Source organism: Oncorhynchus keta, chromosome 4 (genome assembly GCF_023373465.1).
Source record: "Oncorhynchus keta strain PuntledgeMale-10-30-2019 chromosome 4, Oket_V2, whole genome shotgun sequence".
Classification (NCBI taxonomy): Eukaryota; Metazoa; Chordata; class Actinopteri; order Salmoniformes; family Salmonidae; genus Oncorhynchus; species Oncorhynchus keta.
In genome coordinates, this window is record NC_068424.1 from 69,729,339 (window position 1) to 69,748,928 (window position 19,590).

A 19,590-nucleotide genomic window follows, 5' to 3' on the forward strand; every position below is an offset into this window, starting at 1 on the left:
GCAGCCGGTTTGGGTTCCGTGTTAGACTTGTTGGTGACGTAGTGTCCCCATGAGTGACAGATCACTGAGCCAATCACGCCGCAACACTCCGTATTTCCTGCTGGCTTGCCTCACCACCACAGAAAGCACTGAGCTAGGCTGAAACACCTGAATTTTGGAGCTACTTTACTCAAGAAACCAAAAAAAGAGACCATGTAATTAACTCAAAATATATATAATTGTTAGATTCTTTGCAAACTGATATATGACATGTATTAATGACAAAATAACATGCAAAACAGGCAAGCCTTATTTTTTTGCCCCACCTGCCCTGAATGACAGGTCGCGACTGGGTAGCTGATATTCAGAGCTTAAATGGCCAAAATTGATTCGTCACAGGAATCAGGATGAATAAAGCCAATACAACTGCCTGTTTTACAAATGGATGGGCAATCCTAAAATGCCATTGCAGGCTGACATGGTATGCTGCACCCCATTAAGCACGGACCGACGCCAATGTCTTTTGGACCTCTTTTCAGTCCCGTTAGGACAGCCGTAATTTTTTTGTGTATTTTACAAACGGTAGGCCTACCACGTAGATGGGCATTCCTAAAATGACATTTCCAGCTACACTGTAGGCTATACCACAATAAGCACAGAACGACACTGATGCCTTTTGGACATCTTTTTTTGGTGATGTCCAGACTGGAGGTCTTTTTTTGGTGCAGTCTGGACCAGCTTTGATTTCCACGTCCACAAACGTTTGTTTTTGGTCAGGACCAAATCTAAACCAATCATAGATGCCTGTTTGGTTCAGATTTGGTCTGGACCAGCCTTGATTTGGCCCAAACAGACATCTATGAATGATATATTCTCAATTTTCACCTAGAACCGAAAATGTACTTGATTTCAACTTCCAGAAAAGTATTTAGACCTTTCATTCAGAACCTAAATTAAACCTAATTTCAACTTAATTTTGCTTACTGGGACTATTGTAGTTTTTTTTGTCTTGCCTAGGGAGCCAGTTACCCCCTAGTACCCTATTGGTCAGTGCTACTCCTGCAACAATTATTTTGTGCTGGTATTTGTGGATGCATTTTCAGAAACATAAAATAATTATTTGTTTATTGGAATTGTGTCTGTCTTGTGTGTCTTATATTATATTATTAATGACATAATGGCGTAACATAACATGCCTCATGTTGATAAATACATATTTAGTCCCTGAGACTGGAGCTCGCTCGTTGGTGCGCCCCACCCAATTGTCGTGCTCACTGATGGTGGCACCAAGAGCTCACGGTAAACACCCCTCGTGACGGTCTCATGAAGATACTGGAACAGACTGGGAGCGAAGGAGACATGATGGGAGGAGTGTGAAATTCTGGAAATAGCACAGACTTGCGACGATGTGACGCTTAAAACCATAAGCTAGAGTGTGCGAGACTAATTATTTATCAAAAAGCCCATCGCCTGTTTCCTCGGTTCCGTGGAGGAACGGACAGATGCCCGCGGAAGATGCTGCGCTTCTGAAGACAGAGTGGGAAAGAATGGGTGTAGGGATGCTGACAATACAAATCCATGGCTGCACGTGAAGAACTAGCTTTCCCTGGGTGTGCATGAAAAAGATTCCACCTGATCATCTGATATAAAGCGGAGAACCGACGCTGCGATGGTGACCGACATGTTCTGAGCGGAGGGAACAGCGGCGAGATGAAGGCGGCGGTGAGACCTAAGCGCATGCGGCTTTTCTGGCGACTCGGTGTCTGTGGAGTCGGGATGATCACCGCCACCTGGCTCATGCAGCTCCTAGACGTAACAGGTGCGTTTCCCCCAGAGTCGCGTTATTTATTTCATTCATACATAAAATATCAGTGGTTTATTCAATCATCACACCTGTTTCATGATTAAATTCTTATTATTTTAAAATGTTTTATTTAACTAGGCAAGACAGTTAAAGAACAAATGCTTATTTACAATGACGGCCTACCCCGGCCTCCCCTAAAAACAATGTGATCGCTTTTTATAAACACATAATATTAAATAGGCTAATATATTTTAGAAAATAATTTATGCTGCTCCATCCTAACAGACTCTCCAAGCCCCAGTGATGTTGTTGGTGACTTCCCCTGGTCTAAGAGAAAACTAATGCAGGAGAGAGAAGAGGAGAACCACACCTCTTACACTCCTACAACGCCCAGAGCTGGTGCACAAGTGTTTTTGTTTGTTCCTATACTCTTGGATCATTAGTGTCTTGTCTTTCTACCTGTGCATGACTCTTCTGCTTCCCATTCACTCATCCAGTGTTTCTAGCCTATATGTCAGTCTCTCTGGCGGTCTCTCATCATTTCTTTAAAGCCAGACTCAGTAAGTCGCAAATAAAATTGTTTTTTTCTTCAGGTTTAATATATCTTGAAATGTACTGATGAAAGATGAATTTGCCATTTGGATCACTTCAAAGTGACACAAATGAAGGTTTTACGAATTATAACTCCAGCAGTTTTATTAACAAATTGCAGGTCAGATTTTTCCAGGAAATTATGAGGCATAGGCCTAGTGATAATTTCTATCGCACATGTTCTAAATGTCTCTCTGATCCCGCCACGACTACAGCAACACATCAACACTAAATATCTAGCTACACTACATGACCAAAAGTATGTGGACACCTGCTTGTCGAACATCTCTTTCCAAAATAACAGGTGTTAATACAAATGGGGGACACCTTTGTAGTTATAACAGCCTCCACTCTTCTGGGAAGGCTTTCCACTAGATGTTGGAACATTGCTGCGTGGACTTGCTTCTTGCTGCGTGGACTTGCTTTAACCACAAGAGCATTAGTGAGGTCGGGCACTGATATTGGGCAATTAGGCCTGGCTCACAGTCGGCGTTCCAATTCATTCCAAAGGTGTTCGATGGAGTTGAGGTCAGGGCTCTGTGCATGCCAGTCAAGTTCTTTCACACCGATCTCGACAAACCATTTCTGCATGGACCTCGCTTTGTGCACAGCGACATTGTCATGCTGAAACAGGAAAGGTCCTACCCCAAACTGTTGTGACAAAGTTAGAAGCATAGAATCGTCTAGAATGTCATTGTATGCTGTAACGTTATGATTCACTGGAACTAAAGGGCCTAGCCCGAACCATGAAAAGTAGCACCAGACCATTATTCCTCCTCCACCAAACTTTACAGTTGGCGCTATGCATTGGGACAGTTAGCATTCTTCTGGCATTAGCCAAACTCAGAATCGTCCATTGGACTGCCAGATGGTGAAGCGTGATTCATCACTCCAGAGAATGCATTTCCACTGCTCCAGAGCTTTACACCACCCCAGCCGACAATTAGGCTTCTGTGCAGCTGCTCAGCCATGGAAACCCTTTCATGAAGCTCCTGACGAACAGTTATTGTGCTGATTTTGCTTCCAGGGGAAGTTTGGAATGCAGTAGTGAGAGTTACAACCGAGGACAGACTATTTTTACACACTACGTGCTTCAGCACTCGGCATTCAACCACTTCTCGGCTGAGCTATTGTAGCTCCCGAGTGGCGCAGTGGTCTAAGGCACTGCATCTTAGTGCAATTGGTGTCACTACAGTACCTGGTTTGAATCCAGGCTGTATCACGTCTGGCTGAGATTGGGAGTCCCATAGGCTGTCATTGTAAATAAGAATTTGTTCTTAATTGACTTGCCTAGGTAAATAAAGGTTAGAAAGCTCCTAGATGTTTTCTCTTCACAATAACAGCATTTACAGTTGACCGTGGCAGCACGAGCTGGGCAGAAATTTGATCAACTGACCTGTTGAAAAGGTGGCATCCTATGGCGTTGAAAGGTTCTGAGCTTCTGTAAGGCCATTCTACTGCCAGTGTTTGTCTATGGAGATTTCATGGCCGTGTGTTTGATTTTATACACCTGTTGCTGACATAGCCGAATCCACTCATTTGAAGGGATGTCCACATAGTGTATGTCTCTCTTAATACAAACGAGACTCATAAATGAGAGTTGAGTGATACAGAATCAACGTGTAATTTAGCTGACAAATGCATGTTGTAACGGTTAATATTATTGGCTCCTGGCTGTCAGTCCGTCTGTGCTACAGTTGATGATATGCAATACCGCAGATTTGAAAACACTGGTCGGTCTGTCATTACAAAGTTACTTTGATGTTGCTCGTTTGAGTTTGAATTAACTGGAATTGTTGCCGATTTTCATTCAGCGAGGGATTGAGAATATTTTCCTAGTGCAACACTTGCTAGTTGGAACATATTTCAGACTTCTCAGCACGAGCAATGCTAGCAGAATGCTGGACACTAATCACGAATGCCAGCTCTGCCTACTGGTAAGTGAAGCAAGTCAGCTAGCTAATTTAGCTGACTAGCAAATGGATAGATACACACACGTATTGCTTGCAAATGTGCATAGCCTACGGGTGGGTGATTAGTCTCCAGCCAAATAAATGTTCATGCAGTTGCTAGTTGGCTAATTGTTTTTTTTCTTCTTGGATGTGGGGTTTACTATTGCTACCCTATAGTTGCTATGGGTCAAGCAGATTTTTTTTTATTTAACTTGGCAAGTCAGTTAAGAACACATTTTTTATTTATAATGACGGCCAAACCCGGCCGACGCTGAGCTTTATGGGACTCGGCCGGATGTGATACAGGCTGAATTCAAACTAGGGACTGTAGTGATGCAGTGCCTTAGACCGCTACGTTACTCGGGAGCCCAGATAACACCGCTAACAACGGCCTATGTTGTTGAACTTGTTTATGTAAATTAAAATGTCATTTTACTGCTGTAACGTTCATAGCTGACTCAACTTGAAGATTTGTATTTTTTGTGCAGTAGAGTAACCTACATGCTTGTAGGCTTCAAGCAAACGAGAACACCAGCTGTCTGATACTGACAGATCAAAGGATGGCTTGCCCAGTGGCCGTTTGAGAATTATGTTTTGCCTGGGTTTGTTTTGGCTCCCCGACAGTTTGATATTTCATAATCACAAATGACGTAAATTATACTTCCTGAGTCTGGCTGGGGTTTACTGGGGTTCAAACTGATGCCTAAACCCTCATTAATACGCCTTTGAGGTCCGTGTTGCTAGGCAACTAAATGCTAAATTCTAGAACTGTTAGCAGAGTGTATTCTGAGCTTTTTTAAATGCTGCCCTGTTAGTATCGCCCACTTTTCTTTTCTTGTCACGTCTGGTGTGTGTGTGTGCGTGCTTAAGTTAGTGTGTGTGTAGCATGTGCGTAGGCCAATGTGAATGAGTTTAGGGTCCAGGCCAAGGGGTCTGAGGTAGGTTGCATACAGTGCATTTGGGAAAGTATTCAGACCCCTTGACTTTCTCCACATTTTGTTATGTTACAGCCTGATTCTAAAATGTATTAAATGGCTTTTACCCCCTCAATCTACACACAATACCCCCATACTGTCAACCCCCCTATATTTACATAAGTATTCAGACCCTTTACTCAGTAATTTGCTGAAGCACATTTGGCACCGATTACAGCCTCGAGGCTTGTTGGGTATGATGCTACAAGCTTGGCACATCTGTATTTGGGGAGTTTCTCCCATTCTTCTCTGCAGACCCTCTCAAGCTCTGTCAGGTTGGATGGGGAACGTCGCTGCACAGCTATTTTCAGGTCTCCTTAGAGATGTTTGATTGAACTCAAGTCCGAGCCCTGGCTGGGCCACTCAAGGACATTGACAGACTTGTCCCGAAGCCACTCTTGCGTTGTATTGGCTGTGTGCTTAGGCTCGTTGTCCTGTTGGAAGGTGAACCTTCCCCCCCAGTCTGAGGACCTGAGCACTCTGTAGCAGGTTTTCATCAAGGGTCTCTGTACTTTGCTCCGTTCATCTTTCCCTCAATCCTGACTAGTCTCCCAGTCCCTGCCGCTGAAAAGCATCCCCACAGCATGATACTGCCACCACCATGATTCACCGTAGGGATGGTGCCAGGTTTTCTCCAGATGTGAAACTTGGCATTCAGGCCAAAGAGTTGAATCTTGGTTTAATCAGATCAGATAATCTTGTTTATCATGGTCTGAGAGTCTTTAGGTGCCCTTTGTATACATTCTTATACACGATATTGGGCCCAGCCTTTGGAACTTTGGTTTTCCTAGATATGGCTACTGACGTGATTCCTTATTCTATACACCAGAGAAGTATTTTAGTTCTACATCATGGAAATCTATCTGAGCATTGGCCAATGTTTTGTCCTGCTGAACGCTGCCCAGGATCAAGGTTGTAGAATACTCACCAATTAAGGAGGTGAAGAGCTCAGGGGCAAACTCTGAGCAGGCTGTCATGTGCCTTTTACTGAAGAGTGGCTTCCTTCTCGCCACTCTACCATAAAGGCCTGATTGGTGGAGGGCTGCAGAGATGGTGGTCCTTATGGAAGTTACCCCCATCTACAAAGAGGAACTCTGGAGCTCTGTCAGAGTGACCATCAGGTTCTTGGTCATCTTCTCCCCCGTTTGCTCAGTTTGGCCAGGTGGCCAGCTCTAGGAAGAGTCTTGGTGGTTACAAACTTCTTTCATTTAAGAATGAAGGAGGCCACTGTGTTCTTGGAGACCTTAAATGCTGTTTTGGTACCCTTCCCCAGATCTGTGTCTCGACACAATCCTGTCTCTGAGCTCTACGGACTATTCCTACGACCTCATGGCTTGGTTTTTGCTCTGACATGCACTTTCAACTCTGTGACCTTACATAGACAGGTGTGTGCCTTTCCAAATCATCTCCAATCAATTTAATTTACCACAGGTTGACTCCAAGTTGTAGAAACATCTCAAGGATGATCAATGGAAACAGGATGCACCTGAGCTCAATTTCGATTCTCATAGCAAAAGGTCTGAATACTTATGTAAATAAGGTATTTCTGTTTTACATTTTTAATACATTTACAAACATTTCTAAAATCCTGTTTTTGCTTTGTCATTATGGGGTATTGTGTGTAGATTGATGAGGACAAAAAATAATTTAATCCATTTTAGAATAAGGCTGTAACATCACAATGTGGAAAAAGTCAAGGGGTCTGAACTTTCCGAATGCACTGTATATCCTAAAGAGTCCACTTAAACCAGGAACTGTGTGGCTGTTGCTAGGGGATGATATGGAACACTCACATGGTCACATGATCTCAAATCTCAAGAACTGCTAGAGTTTTGGAGCGCAAACAAACTGTCTTATTTCCTTGATTTGGAACCCTTCTTCAGAAAACACACTCAATCTCTCTCCTCTCCCTCTCTTTCAGCAATCCACGAGTTTCCAGCAGATATTTTCTCTCCAGAGCAGAGGAGAAAAGGAGCAGTTCTTCTCCATGCAGTCTGTGTAAGTGGCCTAACATGTAATTAGGAATTAGAATGCATATATAGTCATTTAACAGGATCTCTATGTAGCTTACTGCGTTGTTTAACAATGCTGTCATAGTACACCATTCTACTGTAACAGTACCCCAACAATCACTATGTCATCCAACTCAGTCCACAGACAGGCTGTTTCTTCTCCTGTGTTTTCTAGGCGATCTACATGTTCTATGCCCTGGCTATAGTCTGTGATGTCTATTTTGTTCCATCACTGGAGAAGATATCAGAGGTGACAATAAAAACACCTTCCCACTTCTGTTGGTTTCTTTGCAGGTTGACATTTATTGTCATGAGTCTTGCCCTAGAGGCAGAACATAACCATTTCTGCTAGATGGGCCAACTGCAAAGTCAAAATGGGCTATATTGTAAAAATATTTGCTTTTTGGTCTTATTTTAAGGTTCTGGTTAGCAGTGTGTTTAAGGTTAGGGTCAAGTGTTGGGTTAGGTTTAATGACTTTGTGGCTGTGCCAGCTCGTGACCACTCTGCATTGCTACGTCTAGTATATGTTATCTCAATAAATGCCAGCCTGCAGTTTGTTTCCCTCGTTACTTTTTGATTGCCTCTTCACTGTTTGACATTTGTTTTAATTACAAAGCCTCTTTGTTTATCCATTAACCTCTTTTCTAGAATCTTCAACTCAGTGAGGATGTTGCCGGGGCAACATTCATGGCGGCTGGGAGCTCCGCCCCTGAGCTCTTCACCTCCTTAATTGGTCAGTATTCTACATCCTTGATCCTGGGCCGCGTTCAGCAGGACAAAACGTTGGCCAACGTTCAGATAGAAATCTATGATGTAGAACAAACATACTTCTCTGGTATATAGAATAAGGAATCACGTCAGCTCTAGTCATGGGATATCTATCTGCAAAGTTCCACAACGTTTTTTGTTCTGAACATAGCCCAGGTCACCAGAAGGGGCCTGCACCGATTGGACTAATTGGATCAATATGCACTGCTGTTGACCTCCTCTTGTTCTCCCAGGTGTCTTCATCACGAAAGGTGACCTGGGGGTAGGCACCATTGTGGGATCGGCTGTCTTCAACATCCTCGTCATCATCGGCATTTGTGGGATCTTTGCCGGACAGGTTACTCAACTTTTTTGAGACAGGTGAAAGCCATATGGAAGGATTTCGATTTAGACAGGCAGTGTTGTTCAGTAGTATGTTGTGTTCTCTCTCAGCCTATCTCGCTGAGCTGGTGGCCGCTGCTTCGGGATTCTCTCTACTACATCCTGTCTATATTGATGCTGATTGTGGTGATCTATGATGACAAAGTGATTTGGTAAGGACATTGGACAATTAACAAGACTGGGTTCTCTACATATTTATAACTCGGTGATAGATATAGATTGTGCTTTTAAACAGTTTTTCTCTGTTGTAGGTGGGAGACCATCATACTGATCTCCATGTATCTAGTCTACATTATCATCATGAAGTGAGTAACTGACTACATTATCATCATAGGGTAGATTACTGACTATATTATCACCATGAAGTAACTGGCTACATTATCATCGTGGAGTGAGTAACTGGCTACATTATCACCATGAAGGGAGTTACTGACTGCATTATCACCATGAGCTGAGTTACTGACTACATTATTATCATGAAGTGAGTAACTGACTACATTATTGTTGTGGGGTAGGTTACTGACTACATTATCATCACGGGGTAGGTTACTGACTACATTATCATCATGGGGTAGGTTACTGACTACATTATCATCATGGGGTAGGTTACTGACTACATTATCACCATGGGGTAGGTTACTGACTACATTATCATCATGGGGTAGGTTACTGACTACATTATCATCATGGGGTAGGTTACTGACTTTGTCTGTGCCTCTTATAGTTTACTATTTGTTCAGTTCCCCTTCTTACCCCACAACATTTTACTTCAGATAAGCACAAGCAAGGTATCTATCCAGGACAGATGTTGGTTGCTATACTGTGTGTGTGTTTTGTGTAGGTTCAACAGACCCCTGTCAGGCTGGGTGGAGAGGCACTGTGGTCGAGGGGGCCAGCCCTGCTTCAGTACCTTGAGACGGACCACCGCAGTGGGGCATGGGGGAGTCGACTGTGACACAGACATGGTGCTGCTGAAGAGAGGTCGGTTTGTGTCTCTACCACTGATTGTTTGTGTGTGTGTACGCACACACTTATATCCACATTGCTTCAAATTGTTTTCAGTCAAATGGAACATATCCCATTGGATCATGATTCTAAAATAGACAGACATAAAGTTGCTATTTCAGTTGAAAACCTAATTTTGCTCACCTCCTCCCTCTCTCCTTTCTCCTCGTCTCTCCTCGTCTCTCTCTCTTCTCCTCCCTATCTACTCCTCCTCCCTCTTCTCCACCTCCTCCTCCAACATCTCTCTCTCAGATTCGTGTGCAGGGCAGGAGACTGCAGTAGTGATGGTGGATGAGTTGATGAGTCTGCACCCTCACCAGCTGAGCTTCTCTGAGGCAAGCCTCCATCTCCTGATCACCCCACATTTCCCCCCCTACACACGCCTCCGCATGGCAGGACGCATGGTCATCAATGAGGTACACAGGACACACGAGCACACACCACACACACAGCAGTATGTCTCCACACCTTAGCATGGAAAGATGCATGGTTATTATAGAAGTGCAAAGAACACACACATGTAGGGCTGTTGCGGTGTCCGTATTACCACCACACCAGCGGTCACGAGTAATGAAGGCAGTCAAATTCCATGTGACCGTTTAGTCACGGTAATTAGGCTTTTCCAAGCTCTGCTGGTCATTAGTAGCCTACCAAACTTGCTAACTGCCTGGTACTCAGCACTCTCTTGTCCCTCTAATCACTCTGACATCAATGCAAATATAATCAAAAATATAATTCAACACTTCATGAGCTCATGTTGCGCATCATTTTTATAGGTGAGAAAACAGAGTGATGGCCTCTTAAAAAGAGGAGGATCCCATCTGCTTTCTATAGGCTAGGTCTACTATATTTATTTCTCAACTTTCCTAATATTTAGCTAATATTAAGCACATTGGTTATCTTTACGACAGAAGTATAGCCTACCTGCTGGCATGAAAATGAATATCAGGAAAAGTGTCCTCTATTTGCTATTTAAGTGCAGAGATGACATGTATTTTTCCGCTGCCCCTGTTACGAGACAGGTGCATGATAATGGTCCATTCGTACACGTATATGTGAAGACAAAAATAAAATCAATGATAGTCTGATGGGTGACCATATTAGCTTATCACTTGTCAATTACATATCACTTGTGATGCCCATCTTAAGGCAAGAAAAAATGCCTTTTTTGAGTCAGTCACACACCTCATGTAGCCTAGCCCATAGGCCTATATGTTTTGATAAGATTTGTATCCCAACTAAAGTGGCCAAAAACTTATTTAAAATTAAGCACATTAATCCACTTTACAAAGGGTGTAAAGCCTAACTGGCACACATACTGTACGCATGGCCTGAGTTTCAAGTTTGGGGAAGATAATTTTCACCATAAAAATGCACCTTCATAATAAAAGCATTACATGCATAATCACATTTGTGGTCACTTTTGATAATGGTGTTTTCCGCTAATGGAACATTCATTGTGAATGAGAGACTAAATGAAGCATATCGGAGGACCTATTTCTTTGTTAACCTCTCAACACAGAACAGCTGCATGTGCACATTCCCTCAAATCATTTGGATAAAATATCCTTTCTATTTTATTCAGCTTTGTATTGTATCTATTGTATTCTTCATACTATAAAATAATGACACAGAATTCCAGGCAAATTTTGTCTGCTAAATGAACTAGTGTAGCCCACAGCCATATGCCATAGGACAACTCAGTACGTTATTCTGTTCTTCTGAAATAGACTACATTTTCTTCATATCATGTTTCTTTTGACCGGTCTAAAATAAATCATGGATTTATTGTTATGGTGTAGGCTATATTACATGGATTTATTAGACTTTTAAAATGTAGATGTTCCTACGTTCTGCATCAGTGGCTTGTAAGCTGTGTGTGGAAGCCAGGAGATGCTAAATGTGTTTGTTAATTAACTGTAAATTACTGTGAGACTGACACTTATTTACTTGACCATCACCGCCACAGCCCTCCTACACACATGCATTGCATATTTCCTAACTCTCCCATGCCTTTGCTTTTGCCAGATGCACGATTACAAAGCACAAACACAGACCCACTATGCTTGTTTCATCCCTTTTATTCTGTTCTGGCTGAATGCTGAAAGCCAACATTGTGCTGCTGGATGTTTTTCTGCTCGAGTTGTGACATACTCTAACAAATAAAAACTGTAAAATGTATAAAGTTTGTCTCTTACCTTCTCACTCACAGAGACAGAGGTTGAGCCGGGTTCGGGGCCAGGAGGAGAACGATGGGGAGGAGGGGGGAGATGGGGCCACATGGGGAATAGGGAACAGTGGGGCAGGGGAGGAGAGGGGAGATGGGGGGGCATCATGGGCAATAGAGAACGGTGGAGCGGGGGACAGTGAAAGGCAGCCACTGGAGGGGGACGGAGACGGGGATGGGGGGACGGAGGGGAACACAGAGGGGTTACAGCCCGAAGAGGAGGAGCTAGAGGAAGAAGAGGAGGTCTCCTTCAGTCCCTTCATAGTGCCAGGTGAGCGTAACCTTACAAACACATTTACAAACAAGGAACCTGTTGCTATATTCTGATGATATTGAGCCTGGTTCCTCTCAAGGTTTCTTGTTGCTGCTTTTTGCTCTTTGTAGATTGAGGTCAGGTTACTGTAAAGCTCTTCGTAGATTGAGGTCAGGTTACTGTAAAGCTCTTCGTAGATTGAGGTCAGGTTACTGTAAAGCTCTTCGTAGATTGAGGTCAGGTTACTGTAAAGCTCTTCATAGATTGAGGTCAGGTTACTGTAAAGCTCTTCGTAGATTGAGGTCAGGTTACTGTAAAGCTCTTCGTAGATTGAGGTCAGGTTACTGTAAAGCTCTTTGTGACTACTCTTGCACTTTGTGATTGATGATTTAAAAACCAAGGTGCTGCTCCCTCCATCCTCAGGAGGGCACTGTGAGCGTGTGCGCTGGCTGGTGTCATGGCCTCTGTGCCTGCTGCTCTGCTGCACTGTACCCAACTGTGTCCTGCCTCGCTGGAGCCGCTGGTACCTCCTGACCTTCCTGGCCTCCACACTCTGGATCGCAGTCTTCTCCTACCTCATGGTCTGGATGGTATGACTACAGATCACACATACACAAGCTCACACATAAAAACAAACACATGTTCCTACACCTACAAATGGGATTTGATCATGTTGATAAGAATGTAACAGCTTTATAATAACCCTGTCACCAAATGCCCTCTATGCTCCCAGGTGACCATTATCAGTTACACGCTGGGCATCCCTGAGGTGGTGATGGGCATCACCTTCCTGGCAGCTGGCACCAGCGTACCGGACTGTATGGCCAGCCTGATCGTCGCACGACAAGGTAGTCAAATTCTAATTAATCTGTGTGTGTTGTGACGTTAACCTTTTTTGTTTGTTTTGTACGATATGAAGGACATGCCTGTCTAACAGTAGGCCTTGTTTTGACTGGTGTGTGTGTGTATTGTAGATATGGCTCTCTAACAGTAGGCCTTGTTTTGACTGGTGTGTGTGTGTGTGTGTGTATTGTAGGTATGGGGGATATGGCTGTCTCTAACAGTAGGCCTTGTTTTGACTGGTGTGTGTGTGTGTGTGTGTGTGTGTGTGTGTGTGTGTTAGGTATGGGGGATATGGCTGTCTCGAACTCCATTGGCAGTAATATCTTCGATGTGCTTCTGGGACTTGGGTTCCCTTGGTTCCTGCGCACTCTGGTGGTCGACTATGGATCAGTGGTAGGGACAGAATTTTTTTGTGTGTTGATTCGTTTCTGTGTGGCTCTGGTTGACAAATGTTCATCAACCAAAAGGCTAGGTATTGTGTCTTTGAGGTTGCCAGATGTGCATCTACATAAAGAGGATGTGTTTTTATGGTTGGCAGGTGTATATCAACAGTAAAGGCCTGGTCTATTCAGTTGTTCTGCTGTTGGGTTCAGTGTTCCTCACTGTGAGTATCACTGTAATATCTTTTAAAGTTATTCGCATAACCATATCTGACTGTATATAGTACTTTTCTGCTGCTCTAATCTTCTGTCCACCTCTCACTTCTTTCTCCATTTCTCTCTATCACTCTCTCTGCAGGTCCTGAGTGTTCATCTGAACCGTTGGTGGTTGGACCGCAGACTGGGTCTCTGTCTCATGATGCTCTATGTCATCTTCCTACTCTGCTCGGTCGGCTTCCAGCGACTGTAGGCCAGGTTCCCAGACATTTTAGTATGATTATTATGATACTATTTGATGTGATGTTTTCACTTGTTGACATTATTTATCAGTTGTATGTGTACGGGTATTTAGTTACGGTTCATTTGCATTTGACATTTATGAATATTGTTATTGATGGGAAACCTCACATTTTATTTTATTTTATTAAATACCTTTGAATAATGTTTCAAACTGGATCTTTTACATAGTTTTATACAGAGCAACTAGAGAAATGTGTGATATCCGAAGATGACCAGTCGAGAACATCCACTTCACACAATGAATTTATAATGTATTGAATTTATATCTACAGTTTAGTTACTTGATGACAATGATGAATCATATTCTTTAGAGTGAAAGTGTTAAAAGGCCCAGTGCAGTCAAACTTGATTTTCCTGTTTTTATATATATTTTCACACTGCGTTTGGAATAATACATTTCAACAGTATGACAATGCCCTTTAGTGTAAGAGGTGTTTGAAAAGACAGTGGGATGGAGTTTTGGCCTGCCTGGTAAATTACTTAAGACCTATTACAAAGAGTTCCAAACCTAGTTTTGACCATTGTTTTAAATAAAAATCATTGTAAGGTACTTAATTGTTACCCAGAAATGATTTGATATTGAGATAAAAACAATGCATTGGACCTTTTAAGACCCAATATTGTATTGCTTGTAGGAGTGCCACAGCAGTAACCATACTCTGCTAATCATATATAATTATATGCTTGTAGGATGACTCATGTATGTAGACTGAACAAAAATATAAACACATGTAAAGTGTTGGTTCCATGTTTCACGAGCTGAAATAAGAGCCCAGAAATGTTCCATATGCACAAAGCTTATTTCTCTCAAATTGTTTATCCCTGTTAGTGAGCATTTTAGCCAAGATAATCCATCCACCTGACAAGTGTGGCACATCAAGAAGCTGATTAAACACAAGGCCACTAAAATGTGCAGTTGTCACAACACAATGCCACAGATGTCTCTAGTTTTGATGGAGTGCAATTGGCATGTTGAATGCCCAGAGAATTGGATGTTCATTTCTCTACTACAAGCAGTCTCCATTTTAGAGAATTTGTCAGTATATCAGTCAGGCCTCAAAACCACAGACTGTCTAAGGTATTTTGCTGATGTCAATGTTGTGAACAGTGCCCTGTGGTGGCAGTGGGGTTATGGTATGGGCAGACATGAGCTACGGACAATTTGAATGCATAAAAATACCGTGATGAGATCCTAAATCCCATTGAGGCCCATTTTTTTTAAGGTATCTGTGACCAGCAGATATTTCTATTTCCGGTCATGTGAAATCCATAGATCACGGCCTAATTTATTTAAATAGACTAGTTTCCTCATATGAACTAACTCAGTAAAATCTTTGAAATTGTTGCATGTTGCATTTGTGTTTAGCATGTTTTATTCACTCACTGTTGGACTGATAATTGCACTGTTTTCATTGCTGTAAATACTTCAGAGCATTGTTTCTGTTTAGAGAATGAGTGAGTGCAATAAATACCACAGTCTGTGCAATAATTCCTTTTGCAGTCTCCCTCCTTTAAATGTACCCCTCCCTGAGTTTCTTGTAAGTTATGGAGGTACCTATTGCTGAAGTATGAACAGAAGCTTGGGAATGTCCACTTCCCTAAGACATTGTTAGCAGATACATGGACACTTTAATAGGGCAAAAGCAGTTTCAATACAAAAAAAGTAAATAAAAAATACATTTACCATAAAACACTATGGAGAACATCACAAAAGAAATCAATGTCACTAAAAACAAATAGAAAAAGTCATACAGTACTGGAATTGAGGAATATATACCGGTACTTTACAAAATTCAACTAGAAAAAAAATCCCCTGCCCCATGGAATATCAAGTGATTATAAAAAAAGTAAAGAATTGTGAGTATGTGCAGTCGTACTCAAGTACAGGTGCAAGTCTGCATGCAATGTGCCTCGCTCATTGTGGCACAGATATGAACAGCTACATAAACCATAAAGATGATAGCTGACAAATGTTCAATAATGTTAGGTTGAAAATCAAACCCGGCAGTAAGATGTGATTCAGTCACGATAGAATGACTATGGTTACCTCCCAAAAGGCACCCTATTGGACCCTGGTCAAAGGAAGTGCACAGTAAAGCAGATAGGGTATCATTTGGGACATCATATGGACCTTGGCACCAGAGGTTCCTAAAAATGTTTTGTCGTTGCAGAACCTTTTGAGATAAATGTTAAAACATCCAAAAGAAGTACACAGACAAAACTCCACTATTAATATCCCTCAATGTGATCATATTTTGAAATCCTTAAATCCATACACTGAAGTAAAAATAGATAATTTGGCAACAAATTAAGCACACTGCCCGTCTTCGCAGTCCACACCATATAAAGGAGACGGGGGAAGTTGAGCTGGGGAATAGTTAGCGAGAGAATCCTTTTTTTCTAATGTGAACTCTGTAGAGTGGTTACCAGGGTTACGGTGGTCTCTGCAGAGTGTGTAACAGTCCAGGTGAGTTTACAGCCGTGATAGAAGGAAAGACAGCAAGGGTAGTGAGTGGACTCCCTCCTCTCCAGTCCCCAAACAGACCCTACCTCTTGGTCATTGGGGGGGTGTGGACCAGGGTGAGGGCTACTGTCGTTGAATGAGGTGGTAGGTGGGGTCCCCTGGCTGAGGGCAGGGTGGGTTACTCTGGGGTGGCCCCAAAGACACTGATAACTAACCGCTATTCATCCTCTGTGGTGGGGCTTTGCTGCTTGTATATGGATGCCTTGTCCTTCAGCAGCGCCAGGCAAAGGTGACAACTCCAACTCCCTGGAAACAGAGACAGAGCGATTAATACAAGTAAACTCACAAGTACAACATCATCATAGTAAATGTGGGCTTCATTGAAGTCATAGAGGAGTTGTGGTTAAACTATCATACCTTCTGGGGGCTCAGTCATAGGAGGCTTGAGGCAGTACATGTGGTATCCTCGATCACAGTCATCACAGAACAGCAGCTGGTCCTGACAGACAGAAACAGAGTGTGAGGAGACAACGAAAAGGAGAAGTATGAAAAGGCAGAGGTGGAGCAGCACTCACGTCGTTCTCTGAGGTACCACAGACGTTGCAGCACTTGCACTCGATACACTGCCAGCGGTACGTCTTCACAGCTGCCATCATCACATCTGTAAACTGCAGGCAGGACGGGTGACCTGAAGGGTGACAGTCACAGGTCTGTTATCAATTACTTACCAACCTGGGTAAATAAAGGTTGAAATACATCCACAGAACACTGAAACAGAGCCAGACTAAAGAGTTACAGTGCAGCACTGCTAACATCAGTTCCGTTGTTAACATTCATGAATTTTGACGATGCCAACTCCTGGCTGTGGCAGAAATAAATAATGGATTATTGTTGATTCTGTCACCATGGGCCTTCAGATAACTTAAGGTAAGGGTAATTCCACCCAAATATAGATTTTGCCTGAACTACCCCTTTAATGGAAATGTGGGACATTGGTGGGAGGTTCCTACCCGAGCGTCCGCAGTCTGAGCAGGACACCAGCTCCTCTGACTGGCCGGTCTTCTGGTTGTGGGCGGAGTCTCCCAGACAGAAGTCGCAGTAGTCGTTGGGCAGGGCCAGACCGTTAGGGCCTTTCTTAGGAGCTGGGATAAGAGAGGAAACGTAGAACAATGAATGAAAGACAATACACTCAACCTGCCCTACAAGACCAACATCCCACTGAAACTACAGTAGCGAGACTAACTTTGTAATAGTTTGACTCGCTCTTGAGATGTGCTTCATTTAGCTTTGGGTATGCACTTTTGGGACAATTCTATTGATTCCATTGTTGTAAATGAAGTAGTAAACTGTTAAGACATGCATTTGACTCAGGTCTGGTATCATGAGATAAGCAGGAGTGATTCTAGATCTATAATAGAAATGTGACCAGCTCTATAGTAGACTGTGACTCATGATTCCAGCTGCTATCATTCCAGACAATGACTCACTCTTGTGTTCCTCAGGCTGGCGCCGGGGGGGGGGGGACTCTATCTCCTCTCTGTTCTCCCCCTCTTCCTCCGCCAGATGGGAGTGTGTGTAGTGGTAGCTCAGGCCCGGACGGTTCTTATAGCGCTTCCCACAGACTGCAAACACACACAGCATTATGGAGTAAGTCATCACACACACAACAGAATTTACATGAAATAAAATGTACTCACTGTCACAGGCGTATGGTTTATCCTGCTCCTCCAAGGCTGCAGCAGCTGCCTCCATTTTCTTCTTTCCATTTCCCACTCCACGACCCTTGGACTTGCCCTTCCCTCGTCTCTTGGGGGTCTCATCCTCAAAGTCCTCATCATCCAGATCATCCAGGTAGTCATCGTGGTCCAGCACCCTCTGAAAGCAGAGTTCAAGATAAGACAGGTGCACTGACAGAGCATTGGGAGCAACGCAAACCTTTTTGTAAAGGGTATTAGGAATCTGGAGCCTCGTTTGTAAAAATGAACTTAAAAAAAAAAAACTTTGGTTCATTGATCTAGGGAGGTCAGAGGTCCCATCTAACCTTGCGGATGCGTCCAGAGGAGGTGTGGCTGGAGACTGTGGCGGCCACGGGTTCAGGTGTGGCTGGGTTGTCCTCCGGGGCACGGGGGTCTGGCGGGCCCCTCCTCTCCAGGGGCTCCCCCTTCAGCAGGGCCTCCAGGCTGCTGCCGTCCACCGTTCCCACAACATCCCGTTTCAGACCTAGCTCCAGCTCCGCTACACACAGAGAGAGAGAGAGACCGAGAGGCTTATTCAAAACTGAGGAGGCAGAAGACTAACAGGCAGCACTACGCACTCTGGCATATAAAGAACAGATAAAAACCCATTGGATGAGGAAATGTACCCGATTTGATAGGTGGGAAGGCCAAACGGGGGTCCTCAGGAGGGTGGGACCGCCGTCTCTTCCTCCAGCGTCGAGACGGATAGCTATACAGCTGCCCAGGAGCCATGCCTGAACAAAACATAGATGAATAAATGTTTATCATTAAAGTGTGCTTTTGAGGGAGTGAATGTGTGTGCACACGTCTTTGCTACAGACCTGCACTCCGGTGTCTCTTCTCCATCCAGATGTAGCAGTTGCTTTGAGCAACACCCGTCTGAGAGTCGATGAAAGGCATTAGGATGCTCCTTTCCGCACACAGACGAGCATTGTAGCTGTGGCACTGTTCCATAGCATCCTTGTAGTACTGCTCCCCGAGCCTGAAACAAGAAAACACACTCATGCTAGACTAGAAATGATCAGTCGTTATTCTAACCATTTCAAAACGAATAATCCTGTATAGTTGTACAGGACCCACCCGTTCACTGTAATATTACAGGATAACACTTGGCTACTATAGCGAACAATACAGAGACGGCAGGTAGACAAGAACCGCAGACAGGCTGCGCTTCAATGGCTGGCAAGCTAGCTACGCTGGTCTCAGTGAAAGATGGGCCTATCTATAAAGCCAGCTACGTAGCTATTAGTTCACGTTAGGTGCAATTTATATTTACACCATAATCTTCGTAGACCGTTTATGAACTTCCGTCTTGTAATCAAAACAGATTACACTAACTTAAAATGACAATCGTGTTCAATTGAAACGCTGTCTAACATAAGCTAGCTAAACTTGCTAGCAAGAGAAACAATAGCTATAGCTATTTGGCTAGTTACGTGTAGCCAACGCTTTGCTGTAAAGATTTGGAAAAGTCATGTTCTACATAGTTTCCAATACATTGTAAACTCCTACGTCGGGACATAAATCTATTAACGCCTAAAATGCACCTACTCGTTTAAAAAATAAAGTGAAACTTACACTTTCACAACACTATCTACGGCCGCCGCCATGTTTGCTCAGTGCAGATGTCAAAATATCCACTGCGCCTGCGCGTGTAGCTGGGTTCAAGATACGTTTCCACCTTATCAAAATAGAAGGTCC

General features: G+C 43.4%; 2 protein-coding genes across 3 annotated transcripts; one reads left to right on the forward strand and one right to left on the reverse strand.

The window, feature by feature from the left end:
• The first annotated feature begins 1,255 nt into the window (after window positions 1-1,255).
• Window positions 1,256-14,430, forward strand: LOC118373417 (sodium/potassium/calcium exchanger 3). The gene is made up of 17 exons (XM_052518258.1): window positions 1,256-1,798; window positions 2,069-2,182; window positions 7,222-7,298; window positions 7,488-7,562; window positions 7,962-8,046; window positions 8,315-8,418; window positions 8,514-8,614; window positions 8,714-8,767; window positions 9,304-9,443; window positions 9,720-9,883; window positions 11,680-11,754; window positions 11,845-11,965; window positions 12,371-12,537; window positions 12,681-12,795; window positions 13,071-13,183; window positions 13,329-13,394; window positions 13,529-14,430. The coding sequence occupies exons 1-17, from the start codon at window positions 1,690-1,692 to the stop codon at window positions 13,637-13,639; spliced, it is 1,791 nt and encodes a 596-aa protein (XP_052374218.1). The 5' UTR covers window positions 1,256-1,689; the 3' UTR covers window positions 13,640-14,430.
• Window positions 14,431-15,291: 861 nt separating this feature from the next.
• Window positions 15,292-19,570, reverse strand: LOC118373414 (zinc finger protein ubi-d4-like). 2 transcript variants are annotated; one of them, XM_035759533.1, is made up of 10 exons: window positions 19,468-19,570; window positions 18,711-18,871; window positions 18,516-18,623; window positions 18,195-18,388; window positions 17,851-18,028; window positions 17,641-17,775; window positions 17,164-17,295; window positions 16,729-16,841; window positions 16,571-16,652; window positions 15,292-16,459 (listed from the first exon to the last, which is right to left on the reverse strand). In XM_035759533.1, exons 1-10 carry the CDS (start codon window positions 19,497-19,499, stop codon window positions 16,371-16,373), a joined length of 1,224 nt encoding a protein of 407 aa, XP_035615426.1. In that variant the 5' UTR covers window positions 19,500-19,570; the 3' UTR covers window positions 15,292-16,370. The 2 variants fall into 2 exon arrangements, with proteins under 2 accessions (XP_035615426.1, XP_035615425.1); XM_035759532.1 differs by having other exon boundaries at window positions 17,641-18,028.
• Window positions 19,571-19,590: the final 20 nt, after the last annotated feature.